At 42.1% G+C, this 14,158-nt stretch overlaps 1 protein-coding gene across 1 annotated transcript in view; it reads left to right on the top strand.

Annotated features, from left to right (window-relative positions):
• MOB3B (MOB kinase activator 3B) overlaps positions 1-11,282 on the top strand; it is a 160,512-nt gene extending 149,230 nt beyond the window's left edge. Inside the window, exon 4 of the mRNA XM_045022309.1 lies at positions 6,186-11,282. Within this exon, the coding sequence (XP_044878244.1) occupies positions 6,186-6,215 (30 nt within the window). The 3' untranslated portion in view covers positions 6,216-11,282. The remainder of the gene's footprint in view (positions 1-6,185) is intronic.
• Positions 11,283-14,158: the final 2,876 nt, after the last annotated feature.

The following is a 14,158-nucleotide window of genomic DNA, read 5'->3' as shown; positions in this document are numbered from 1 at the left end:
CATTTTTTCAGGTGCCCTTTCCTCCCTTCCCTCAGTAGCACCCCTATGTTGGGGGAGCCATAGTTGTCTCTTACTGTCCTTTCCAGAGCCAGGGCAGTTATCAAAGGATGGTGAAGAGGAGCAGTTTGCCCCCATGATTTAACCAGCAGCTGTAGCATCATGTCAGGGGAAAACGTGGCCAAGCCACCTCTGTGCTGGTGCTTGTCAGTAGACACCCTGGGTCTGACATGATTGTGAAATTACAGGGGGAGTGAATGAGGATTTGAATCTCTGCGGGAGTCCCAGTGTTTCTGAAGGGGATTATTTTTTAATTGTTTTTCCTGTGAGATTTTATAGCATTTGCCAAGTTTTTTAAAGCATCCCTGACACTTAGCCTAGTTTCCCGTTAGCTTCGTTCTAAGACAGAAACATAGATCTATGCCTCCGTCAAGTACCCAGATTGAGCTAAGATCTCAGTTCTCATTTTGTAAATTTTCCATGCATCATTGAGATTACAGAGGCATAATCTCCTGCACTTAGGTGGGATCTTTGCGTTGACCTAAATGGAACCAGGCTTTGGCTTTATATTTCTTAGTGCCTACGAGAGTTGGTGAGACAGTTTGTTGTGTTAAAACAGTGTTTTTTAATCTGTGGTCCACGGACCCCTGGGAATCCGTAATCTATGTCTAAGGAGTCTGCAAAAGGTTGCCATTTCCATAGGACTGTGGCTTTCAGCCTGTGGTCCGCAGACCCCTGGGGGTTCGCAGACTCTGTCTAAGATTTCCGAAGGCGTCTGCACTGCCATTTGAAATTTTGTAGGTGTCCATAAATGAATAAAGATTTAAAACCACTGTGTTAAAAGAGTTGACGGAAGGATAATCATTTTGCTTTTTTGAAGACAGTGCTGTGAATTTGACAAGAAAAAGCTGACTGCTGTGGAAAGCACGAAAAACAAAAGGCTTTAATTGTTTCCACATTTTATAATAGAATACTCCACATTGCTCCTACAAGAAGTCATCTCTAGTCACATTCCTTTCGTGCAGCCCTTCCTCTCAAAAAACACTCCGTCGAAAACATGACTGGGGAGAACATATTTTGCCGCCTTCAGAATAATTTCTATTGCTATTGTAGAAACCATTTCCTGGTTATTTTTCTTTCCTATTGTAAATTTCCCTTAAGGGAAACAACTAGAAATAGAAAATAAGGTTCCTCCTCTTTCTCACGTGCAGACACACACACACAAGTTCACACTCACCCCATCTAAAGAAAATAATCTGTATCTTCAATTTGTTGCTATCACTCCGAGGTCAGTTGAAGTCAATAGAACCTGTACCTATGCATAGGATGGAATTTAGCCCTGCTTGTCTCTTTGAACATTTCTCTATTGTTAACTTCCTGGGAACGGCTTCTTCTCTGCTTCAGCAATGGCGATATTGTCAGCCTGAGTGTCGTTTTCTGAATCTCTGACTCCCACGAACATTTCCAACACCAACGCCAAACAGGTGTTGGAACAGAAGGCCATTTAAATAAGAGTGTGAAGGCCAGGATGGAACTGCAGAGCAGCTTGCAGCAACACAGCCAAGTGGAGGATGGAGGAAAGGCACAGGATGGATGGGACCATGAAACTAATTATGCAGCCAGACAAAACCCTACATATTTTATGATACAAGATGAGATTTTTTTTTCATTAACATAGAGGAAAAATTCTGCCTCAGCAAAAACCTGAGACCTTGTAATGCAGGCTTACACTCCATGAATACTTTAGAGATGAAGCATCCACAGTTGTGCTTTGCAAATGCTACATTTCAGGCATTACCATGGGGAGTGTTTTAAAAACCTTCAGTAGACGCACTGTGCATAAATTCCATATCTCAGAGGGTCCCCTTGCTGCCTGTTGGACTGTTTCTAATGATCCCCTCGCTATGGTATCTGTGCTCTGGTTTTTCTTGAGTAGGGGACAGGAAGTTTGAGTTTCAAATTGTTGCTTTTTCTGCTCACTACTGATCTGGGCGGGAAGAGTTTGCCGCCCTCTGATCCTGCAAAATGGGCAGATTTACTGACACCGATTCTCTGCTTCTGCAAAATTACTTTCTTGTCTTCCTAAAAAACATAGACTGTTGGCTGACTCCTCTAGTAGCTGTGTGGAAGCAGCAGCAGGAGGGGTGTCTGTCTGCCTGTCCATGTATCGGACTTACAGAGGGCCCATTACTATGGTAGCTAGGCTCCAAATACATAAATTAAGCATCTGCAGCTATTAACACTGCTTCAGGAACCATCAACAGTTTGCTGACGGGGGAAACAACACCAGGGCTGGCTGAAGCCAGGATGAAGACATTGACATTGCAGCAGTAAGCTGCTAAGAAGTTGTTGGATAGTCTTTTTCCTGAGTACGTGTGGGTGAATTTCTGAATGTGGAAGATTTTCAGAGGATGATGTTGTACAATTGGAAAAACTAAGTTCTAGAATTTACTCTGCTAGTTTAATATCAGTGTGTTTGGCTCCACCCAGTGGAGATGACTCAGAATGCGAAGTGGCCTGGAAGGGCCTGTAGCAGCACTGAGCCACTTGAATGTCCATTCATTCTTTTAACAGCGTTGTCTGGAAAAATCGAGTTTTATGAACTCATGGTTCTTCCTAGTAGACTTCTGAGAGTTAGCAAAGCTGATCGGTATTTTCAACGACTTTTGACTGTCCCCACCAAGAATTGGTGCTTTGTGATCCATTAAAATAAATAAATAAACGATGCTGCAGAATTCCCCTCAGGCCCTAAAATCTGTTCTTTCAGGAAACAATGTGCAGCAAGAGAGCATGATATTAATATGCTGTAAATTACTTATGATTATTTGTGTGTCTGCTGGTAGAAATTTCTGTTGACCTTCCAAGGTAGTAAGATTACAGGGATCACACTTGTGTGCGAGAAAGCAAACAGCTGTGTAGTGAATTGTATTGAATGTGGCTTTTTAGTTTTCATTGTTCTGGAGCAAAAACCCAGTGTTGAAAAATTGCAGGTTTTTTTCATGAAAATATTCATGAATCATTCATCCTGGTTTTTTAACCACCTCTAATATCGATAGCAAAACAGCGTATTCCATTCTTACTCTCTGCTAGTTACGATTTGCTTTTAAGTAGCCTTGAATGACAGCATTCCATATTTTATGCAGTGTAGTTGTAGCTGTGTTGGTCCCAGGATATTAGAGACAAAGATGGGTGAGGTAATATCTTTTATTGGACCAGCTTCTGTACTGTTACTTTTATCATCCAACATTTTGACTCAGAGCAACATATCGGATGTTATAGAAATTCCAAAACAAGCTGATGTAGAAGCTGATTACAGGTGTGGAAGGCATAAAATCTGTGCAGTGCTACAGAACAAAGATGCATCCTGAAGGAATGAGCTATAAAGTACAAGATGAATTTTCAGTTACAGGATTGCCAGGAAACCCTTTATTTTGGGAAGTAATCAGCATGTTAATGTTATTAAACAAATGATAAAATAAGGTGAATTTTAGGAACTCATAAGAAGCTTTGTTTTATTTTAATGCAATTTACATTTTCCAGACAATGGATGGACTTAAGAGGCTGATGTAAATAATCTCTTGTCTACATGCCAGAATTTTAATTTGATGTGTATTTGCTGATTGAGAGTTGGACATGAATAAAAACAGTAGATATGATCACATCCCCTCAATCCGTGTGTGGAGGTGCCTTCTGAACATGGATCCCCGGGTTTCTCATTGTGGTGGTGATTCCTCAGCTGAGTTGTTTTTTATAGAAGGAAGTAAAGAATAAAGAAAATTCCACCAGGAAGGAAGGTTCTCAAGCTAAAATATTTAGTTTGCGGGGTCCTTTAGCAGAGTTGGGGGTGCCATGAATTTAGCTTATACATATAGAAATATGACTACATTCAGCACAGCTTCCCAACAGCGCCTTAAAGTGGATTGGATGACCTTTATTTACATTATGATTAGAGTCATCTACATGGCATCTGCTCGAATACCTCTTGGCTCTGCTGTGCTGCTCCCCCAGCTCCTGCTAGCCCTTGGAAACACAGCTCAGCCACATTTCCAAGGAGCTTGATGTGTTCCACAACTCAGAGGGTGAAGCAAGAAGAGTTACTATGATATCAGGCTCTATTCACTTGCAAAATTAGTTCTCCACATGTTGGGAGGAGAATCTGCAGGGGCCCAGATGGCTTGATGGAGCTGGAAACTGTGGAAAGGCATCCACAGGTTTGAGGAGGAAGGTGGAACATTTCACAGCTCTGGAACTCCCTACCTCAGAAGGGTGCTGGTTCCACTCTGCAGGAAGACATAGAAGACGTATCCCTTAGATATTATTTAAATACCAAAAGCCACCCATGCAAGTTGAGGGCTAGTGTCCCTGATCCAGACAAGCAGTTGCCGGTGTAACAAGATTACTAGTTGGTCCAGTTTTATTAAGTGAATTTAATGCATGCTGTGAAAGGTGCTATAGTGATAGATTACAGTCTGCTGCTTATCCAGAGACTAGGTACACGCAGGCAGTGACTATACCAATGTGCCTCAGCCCTGAGCCAGAGAAAGTCCTGTTAGGGCTGAGAGGGCAACTTAATCTCCAAATCTAGTCAATCCTTGGCCTTTTTGCTAACACTGCTACTTGTGATATGAATCCGGCCTTCTAGGAATTGAACTGAGACTACCAAACTCCTTTCAGATAGGCTCCAAAGAGTGGTCACATGATAGTGGGTGCTACCAAAGTGGGCTGGATATGAAGCAGTGCTCTGGAGATGAGATGCCATAATTCATTTCCAAACCCTATGCTATCCACTTCCCCAGTGAGGTGTTAAATTGACATGGTTGTGAGTGAGATGTTACATTTACATTCCAGCAGTGTAATCTTATGTAGAATTAATCTTATGTAGAATTAATGTATATTCTTGCACAATATACTTTAGCGCGCGTGAACACTTAGATCCCTAGTTACATAGGTATAAACCAATAATATCATGAGTCATTAAAAACTGCTGGCCAGTGTGGATAGCTAGTGATATGAGCCTCAGCTTTGGAACAGCTAGCTTCTCTGGCCACACGAGTTCAGATCTAAGTAGTGTTAGCTCAGTCCTTGATATTTCAGAGGTAGATTAGTTGAGGACCATACAGTTCATTTATTGTATGTACTATGATTTAGCTGTATAATAAAAAATACCTGTGATCACACGTGGAATCTTTTTTTGGATGCAACCTTATAATCTGAGATCCTGTGTGCTCTGTATTGACGCAGAAGATCCTGCAGCAATTTCAATGGGTAATAGTTTGTCTTTCGACATAATTTTCCTCTCACTGTACTTTGTTTTATCAGTTGACTGTCACCCTCCACCTGGCTGCATTTCACTAGTGCTGGCCCTCGGTAGAGCCGCACCTTGGAAACATTACTTAGTACTTACTGTCGTGTGTAGTGACCCCACTATAGTCAGTGTCCTTGCAGCACACTGCATAGACGTTCGTATGTTGAAGTCAATGAGACTGTTCGTAGCAGTAATAGCTATACCTGGTAGCAAGACTTTGCAGGATAGGACTGATGGAATAGAATTAGAGGTACTTCCACACCACAACCATGTACCAGAATACCATTAAAGTCCAGATCCAAACTTCATGGCTTGGATCCACCTCTATAATGGACTGAACCAAATCCCACATCAGAACACTGCTGAAGTTTGGGAAATTTCCCAGATCCAATTCTGAATCCAAACTCGGCTGCTCTGGCCTAAATCTAGAGAAGATCTAACATTTGTGTTTCTCTGTGTGTAACTAGCTAGAATATTTACCTTTATATTTCAGAATTGAGGATTATTCTTCTTGCCTTCAAATTCAATGACAAATTGGAATCCCATTTCTTACATTAACTTAAAATGCTTTCAGCGTGATAGCTGAAGAGGACTTTTGCAGGTGATTTATCTCCTTTATGTAGGACACAGTGCCATTTAGCTGGCATAGTTAGGGAATTAAGATAGTATTAAAGATGTCAGAAATGATAAAAGATTTTATGCTAATTGCCAATTATGTGCACTGTCCTTGAAGATAACACAGAATAGCACAGACACATGACATATGAAGCTACACGGCTGTTTCTGGTGTGGTGAAATTTGCAAATAATAAATGTGCAGAAGCTGTGAGCATATTGTAAAATCAGCGACCTTTTGATTTTTAATTCCCTCTTTTGTTTCACAGAAAGAGATGACAACCAGGATGTGTCACTAAAGAGCCACCCGTCAAACAGAAGAGAAACCCAGTTTCCTCCTTATTGCAAAGCTAGAGCTGATGAGAGACCTCCTGGGCTGAACCTGCCTGTTAATTCCCAGGGGTGGGAAAGTCAAGGACAGAAGGTTACCTTCACAGATGCTTCTCAACATTATGTGTGCTCTTAACCCTGAAAATGCTGCTAGGAGCCTCCTCTGAATGATGTGGAATACCAAGTGAGAAAGAATTGTCTTGGAATTTTTTTCTGGTTCCTGAATTATTGAGGAGGAATTCTTCAGTCACAATGACGTTCCATGTTCCTGCTGTTCAAGCTTTACTGGAACTCAGGTTTTTAGGCTGGCCTGCATATTTGTAATTTTGAAATGAACCTGTATTGTTAGTTGAAAAGATTTTGTATACTTTGATTTTGTGTATTTTGTTTTCCAAGTTCAGCACAATATTAAGAATTCTGGAACTTCAGCAAGATTTTCAGATGGAGCCTTCTGTGTCTGCATAGGACTTTAGATGCCAGCCAAGGTTTGTGCGTAAATATTCCAAAATGCCACTGAGCCTCAACGTCCATAGGAACACAGCTGCATTCCCCAGCAGATCTGGCAGTGTGTACATTGCTTGTTGTCTTGCTTCAACTCTCAGTCAGATGATGATGGGCCAGATTCTGATCTCAGCTACATCAGTGTAAACCCAGAGTAATGTCAGTGATTTCAGTGGAGTCGCCCTGGTCTTACACCAGTGTGACTGACGGCACAGTCTGGCCCGGTATCTGTACAAAGAAGGGTGGTGGTAATTAGAATTGAATGAAATGCCCTATGTACCGGTGACCACAGAGGTTTGGTGCATGCATGTAATTTTAGCTCTGTCCTATTTCTTTTTCTTCCCCACCTCGTTCTTTCCAAGGTGAGGATATTCCGTTTGGGGGGGAAAGGGGTTGTAAATTAACGAAGACTATTAGGGAGAAGGTGAGGTCAAAACCATAATGCATGACTGCATTGTCTGTAAATAGTGTCTAGTAAGACGGGCTGTCTTCCACACTACAAAGATATAGTCAAGTTCCCAGTATACAGTCTAATTTAAATCAGTGACCTCAACATCTGGCCTAAGGTATTCATCGTAAACTCATTAACTTATGTACAGTGTGCCTGGTGCCATGGGGATGGGCCCATTGGAAATATTTGTAATAGTATTTACTGAGAGAAGGTCTCTAGAGACACATTTTAACAAGTGGAAAATATACAGACTAGTCCCATATATTCTGTGCCTTCTAAGGAATTTGGCATGGACCTTTTGTTCAATAATAAAGATGATTCTTTCAGATCATGTGCTGATTCCTGCTGCCCCTAAGCATCTATTTCCACCAAAGTGATTTTAACAGTCTCTGCTTCTTCTGAGGTAGTATTGGAAGCAAACTTCATAGAGTATCCAGTGATGGAGTACTAGTGATGATATATGATGGACTGAAATATAGCAGACACTAAAGAATAACAACAAACATCTGAGCTCATATTGTTGCACATAATGATAATGTCTTATTCCCCTGCTCTGCAGCAGAGGTGCAGAAGTCAATGATCACATATATGCAGGGACAAAGGGTTTGATCTATGAAAATTGAGTGTTGCTAAGTTGGAAAGTTTTCCATATCTTTAGAATTATGCAAATAGAGTTAACCCTTGCCTTCAAGGAATGTTCAACTTTCAGTTTGTTACATTGAACTAAAGTACTCCTTCCTCTTTCACTGCTCTTTTGCAATCAAGCTACCTCTTGAATGCACTACAGGGACTATGTTACACATCATCTTCTTGACATTCATTTGGCTGGTGCTTACCCACTGCGTAATTGTGGAACTCATTGCCACAAGATATCACTGAGGCCAAGAGCTTAGTAGGATTGTTTAATAAAATAGTTATATAGTTAGAGAGAATATTAATAATTATCCATCACATGATTTCTTGTACCTTCCTCTGAAGCATCTAATTCTAGCCACTGTCAGAGACAGAACTGCTGGTCTGGTGTGGCATATCCTGTATTGTTAATTTCTAGCATTTCGAGACAAATGACGGTTCACTACCAATATTCCACAGCTTTGCCATATGCAATGAAAGTTTATATAAAGAAGATGTGAATCTGTGGAATCTTTAGGTAAAAAATCAAACCGTGACTACATAAAATTGAAAAGCCTAATATTTTATCTACAAAGTCATTTTTATTCTACCTTTCACTAAAGCCACTTACTATATACTGTCTGGGTCTAATTAACATAGTGCAATTCTAAAATGTGCAGGAATTTGTTTTGATTAACTTTTTTTGTGATTGTGATAATGTCACTGAATTTGAAAAACTGTTTTTAATGTTTTTTTTTGTTTTGTTTTTAAATTAGGTCCCAGTTCAGTTTAATAACTATTGTGCTCTCCCTAATGGCTGTTATAGATTCTGCAGCAGAGAGAGACCCCAGGGACATCATGGCTGTCTCAGCCAGAATTCCTATTGGGTGGCACTAGGAGAGTCCATTGCAAAACAGGAGCGGCACCAGCCATTGAAAGGTGTAGTGCGTGCTTGCCGCCTACACTGGCCCATGTAGAAAAGGGATGCAGACATAGACCCACACTTGGCCCATTCTGTTTGGGCACAGTCCTGCTGCTGCTAATACTAGTCTTATCCTTGTGCTGAGGGAACACCAGGACCGGATCGTGCCTGACCCCCGTACAGGGGTACAAGAGATAAGGAACGGCTCTTTGAGTTCCCTTCTCTTTGTTCTCATGCGCAAGGCTAAGCACATTTTGGCCCAAAGCGCAATTATGAAATGGGCATCTCACAGCACCCCAAGTAAGTTTGTTATTACAAAAAATCCATGCAAATCTTCATCCCTAAAGCTAACAATGCTAGGAAATAATGAAATGTTTGTTACTGCATGACCATTTTGGACACCTCTACCCTGATATAACGCTGTCCTCGGGAGCCAAAAAATCTTACCGCGTTATAGGTGAAACTGTTATATCGAACTTGCTTTGATCCTCCAGAGTGCTCAGCCATCCCCCCCCCCACCCCCGAGCACTGCTTTAACCACGTTATATCCAAATTTGTGTTACGTCGGGTCACGTTATATCAGGGTAGAGGTGTACCTGTCATTTCTGAGGTTTGACTTGGCAGATTATTTCCCAACAAGAGTCCTCTATATCTTTCTGCAGATAGTATAAGTGTTTAATTCAGCACTGGCCTGGGTGCCTCAAACAATGTGGCATGGCTCATTTTCCTCCCTCCCCATCTCTGTTGTGACGTTTAACAGCCCAACAGTAGCAAAGGGTGGAGTGTGGAGTATTGTCAGACTTACAAGTTTTAAATTAATCCCTGCATTAGAGAGCAGAGTCAGGGTGCTGTAAACATTAGTCCAGGAGATTCTAATTTCACCCTTGATAATCCACCCAGCGTCAGAGATAAATATAATCTTATTTCAATTGTTAATCACAGGCCCTGTTTTACACAGACTCATCGGCATACTTAACAAGAGAGTAGCTAAAACTTCAGTGGATGTAAATCTAACTAATCCACTTAACCTAAGAGGGGAAGTCCACCCACTAGACTTCACTGATAGGCAGAATTCTTAATGGTCTTCTGGGCTCAACTTCAAATATGTGTGCTTCTGTTCTTTTGCCATTAACTCCCTAAATACTTCAACCAGGTTTTAGCCATTGTGTCTTCTGTTTCTTGCCTTCTAAAAAAAGGATTAATCTTTATTCCAGTGCTTACCTTATCTTAATGCTAAAGATAACAGACAGTTTCAGGGGAATCCAACAAGAGAAACCTGCTTTTGTTGGTCAAGCATATTGCTAGCTTTATGCCGGGATTTGGGATGCTGCTGTGTGACCAAAACACCCCAAAACATACAGTGATGAGGAATTTTGGGAAGGGCTTTTCTTTTGGGTGTAATACATGCACTACTCTTTGACACACAAAATGACAATGCGGCCAAATGCTAACGTCCTCCCTTGGTTCTTACTCCGGGAAAAGTCCCATTGACCTTCAGTGGGAGTTTTGCCTTAGTGACAGCTAAAAGCCAAATCATGTGCTCCCATGGGAAGGCTAAGAAACTGCACATGGGAAACTGAGTTTCCTTCCAAGTTATCCCACGGTAGGCAGGAAGCCTTGCACAATGTGGGGTGTGCGGCTGTCTTGACCCAGGGATACCTCAAGATCTGTGGGGTAAGCCCACGGGGATTTACAAAGAGCTAGTACATTCATGCAAAGGCCCAGTGCCCACATATTGTCATGATTATCCTATATGGGGAAATTCCTCTGGGTTTGGAGGATGCTGCTGCCATGGATTTCTTCCCCAGCTCCACCGAGCTATGCCTCCCCAAACGAAACAGCTTCCATTCCTGCCCTTTGACAACATTTAGCTCCAAGAGCCTGGTTTTTGTTCCTTTCATTCGCTCAGTAAAGGAAAAGAAGGTGAAGGCTGTGAGTAAGAACTACAGAATTGGATCAAATGTGTATAACATAGGAATTTGTCTGCTGCCACATACAGTGCTTTAGGAATGGGATTATGCAGCAGGTATCACACAGTACTAGCAAGCTGTCAGTAATGGGGCAGTGCGTATATCAGAAGGAAGAATGGGATTTTCCTACTGGTTCCAAAGGCAAAATAAACCAAGAGTGGTCTCTGAATCACTAATGATACCTTGTAGTTTTGTTAATGTAAATTTAGTGTGATCCAATTTATCTTTGTGTTTCTTAATGAGAGAGAGAGAGAGAGAGAGAGGCAGGCAATGGTATTTGGAAGTTAGCCAAACAAAGTTAGAGCTTTGAAATGGGGAGATTGTTTCTTTTCTGTGTAACAGATTTTCCTGTTTTTAAATGGATATATTATAATAAAGTTTTATAACAGAATATTCTCCCTGGGAAGAAATGAATTCGTTATCTGAGCTTGTGTGTGTACCTGTGTGTGCATTTGTGGTTCACCCACACACACACACACAGGGTACGTCTAGACGCGATTGATTTCTCGGGGATCGATATATCGCGTCTCATCTAGACGCGATATATCAATCCCCAAACGCGCTCCTGTCAACTCCAGAACTCCACCAGCGCAAACGGCGGTAGCGGAGTCAACAGGAGGAGCCGCGGATGTCGATCCCGTGCCGTGAGGACGAGAGATAAATCGATCTAAGATACTTCAACTTCAGCTACGCTGTTCATGTAGCCGAAGTTGCGTATCTTAGATCGATTCCCCTCCCCCCCCCCCCCCAGTGTAGACCAGTCCACACACATTAAATAGATACAGAGGATTTTTTGTTTCATAATTTTTAGGGGAAATGCTTTTTTCTAACAAATGATTTGAATATACTGTTCCGTTTTTTCCTTCCATGCACCAGTGCTGTTGAACATGTTAATTTTTTTAGCAATGTCCAAGAAATTTTTAGACTATTTTACTTCTGTTTGTGATTGATTAAATGAAGGGTTCAGCTGTATGAAAAGCGAGACCGACACTAACTGTTAAAGTCATATAACAAAAAACAGGATAAAATGGAAGACTACTTGTCAAATCAATCCTAGTTTGTGAACCTGAGGAATTCAAACATCACAAATAAAAGATACATAACCCTGCTTACGTGGCCTATAGTTGTTTTGTATGTAACTCTTTTTGGCAAGAAATGCGCACATCGTTTTCATACTGCAAGATACAATCCATCAGGATCACAGCAATGAGAGATGGACAAGACCTGTTAGATAACTGTGTCAGTCCCGCTGCATATAGGCCCCTGAGAACTGACACAACACTTATCATAGAATCATAGAATCTCAGGGCTGGAAGGGACCTCAGGAGGTCATCTAGTCCAACCCCCGGCTCAAAGCAGGACCAAACCCAACTAAGTCATCCCAGCCAGGGCTTTGTCAAGCCTGACCTTAAAAACCTCTAAGGAAGGAGATTCCACCACCTCCCTAGGTAACCCATTCCAGTTCTTCACCACCCTACTAGAGAAAAAGTTTTTCCTAATGTCCAACCTAAACCTCCCCCTCTGCAACTTGAGACCATTATTCCTTGTCATCTACCACTGAGAACAGTCTAGATCCATCCTCTTTGGAACCCCCTTTCAGGTAGTTGAAAGCAGCTATCAAATCCCCCCTCATTCTTCTCTTCTGCAGACTAAACAATCTCAGTTCACTCAGCCTCTCCTCATAAGTCATGTGCTCCAGCCCCCTAATCATTTTTGTTGCCCCCCGCTGGACTCTCTCCAATTTTATCCACATCCTTCTTGTAGTGTGGGGCCCAAAACTGGACACAGTACTCCAAATGAGGCCTCACCAGTGCTGAATAGAGGGGAATGATCACATCCCTCGATCTGCTGGAAATGCCCCTACTTATACAACCCAAAATGCCATTGGATTCTTCTCCTACTGAAAGCAATAGCCAGCCTCTCATTGACTGCAGTGGGAGCTGAACAGTAGGCCTTACTCAAGCAAGTAGTCCCACAGGATTATGGATTGTATTGTCACTTTGTGATCTGTCCAGTGGAAGGGGCCCAGATCCTCAAAATTAGTTAGGTACTTAATTCCCATTGATTTCAATGGGAGTTGGGCACCTAAATAAGTATCTTTGAGGATTGTGTCTCAGTCTCCCTGCTGCTTTAGAGAAGTCTCCTAGGCTTTTTTTTATACCGCACCCACCATACTTCCCTTGCAGTGCCAGAAAAGCCATGCTTGCTGGTGTGTTGGGCGATACAGCGCAGGCTCTGCCCAGTTTCCGCACCCTCATTTGCTCACAGCTACTCATGGTTTGGGTAGCCAAGGTAAGGGGATGCCTTATACTTATTTGCTCCCTTGTGTTAACGTGAGCAGGGCCATTTTGCCTTGTGTGACTACAGTTTTACAAGATCAGGCCGCAAATCCTGCTCGCTTTAGTCACTCAGGCATTGACTTGGGTGGGACTCATCATGTGAGTAAGATGAAAAAGATTGACCCTGGATCTGAATGAAAAAAGACAGAAAGATGTCAGGGGGTGAGGGAAACAGCTACTTGCATGTTAAGAAATATAGACAAGATTGATTCTGAAAACCAAACCAAACCAAACCCTGGTAACAGAAGTTTCCCTCTATAACATGAGCCCTTATATTGTACTTTGATTAAGGACCATTAGCTGAATGGATAGTGAAGAATAGTCATGAACAGGTTTCAGGTTGTCTGCCAAAATAATCCAGAGAGCAGGGCCAGCGTTAGACTCGCTGGAGCACAGGCCAGAAAACCGAAGCCCAAGTCCCACTGCCCAGGACTGAAGCCGAAGCCTGAACAATTTACCTTCATAGGGCCTCCTGCTTGCCACCCCCTAAAACCAGCCCCAGCTTTTAATCTACTGGATATACAGAAAAACAGTTGTTGTGGCACAGGTGGGCTGTGGAATTATTATAGCCTGTTGCATGGGCCTCAGAAAGAAAAAGGTTGAGAACTGCTGCCGACGGATACAGTTTGAAAAGGTAAATTTTACGTCTGTGTCTAAAGATTCCATTGTAGCAATGTCCGTAGCAGAAGGAAACCTGCTCAAACCTGGAGCCACAAAAAGCAATTCTCTACATAACCACGACACAAGCACACAATCAATCCAGAGCAACACATGGAGGTAGATATGTTAGAGGAGTATGGTACCACGAAGGATAAACATCAAGGAACAGGTGCTCAGCTGCTGCAAATAGAGCCCTGTCCGCAGTTGAGATTTACACCCTGTAAACATAGGTACATTTCATGGATGACTTACATTGCAGTGGAAATTCTCTGCACTGTATTTAGCAATACAAATGGAGGAAAATCCCTTTGTATATCAATATTAGGCACCCTCTGCATCACTTATACTACACAATCAGATGTAGAAAGTGAGCATAGCAAATCGGAGCAATCTGGTTTGAGGGCAAGAGCATATATCCTGGGTTTTCACACGATTAAAGAAAATCAAATGCTGTCTC

The sequence above is a fragment of the Mauremys mutica genome, chromosome 6 (assembly GCF_020497125.1).
Source record: "Mauremys mutica isolate MM-2020 ecotype Southern chromosome 6, ASM2049712v1, whole genome shotgun sequence".
Classification (NCBI taxonomy): domain Eukaryota; kingdom Metazoa; phylum Chordata; order Testudines; family Geoemydidae; genus Mauremys; species Mauremys mutica.
Note: the sequence above shows the minus strand (reverse complement) of the source record. Positions and strands in the feature narration are given on the sequence as shown.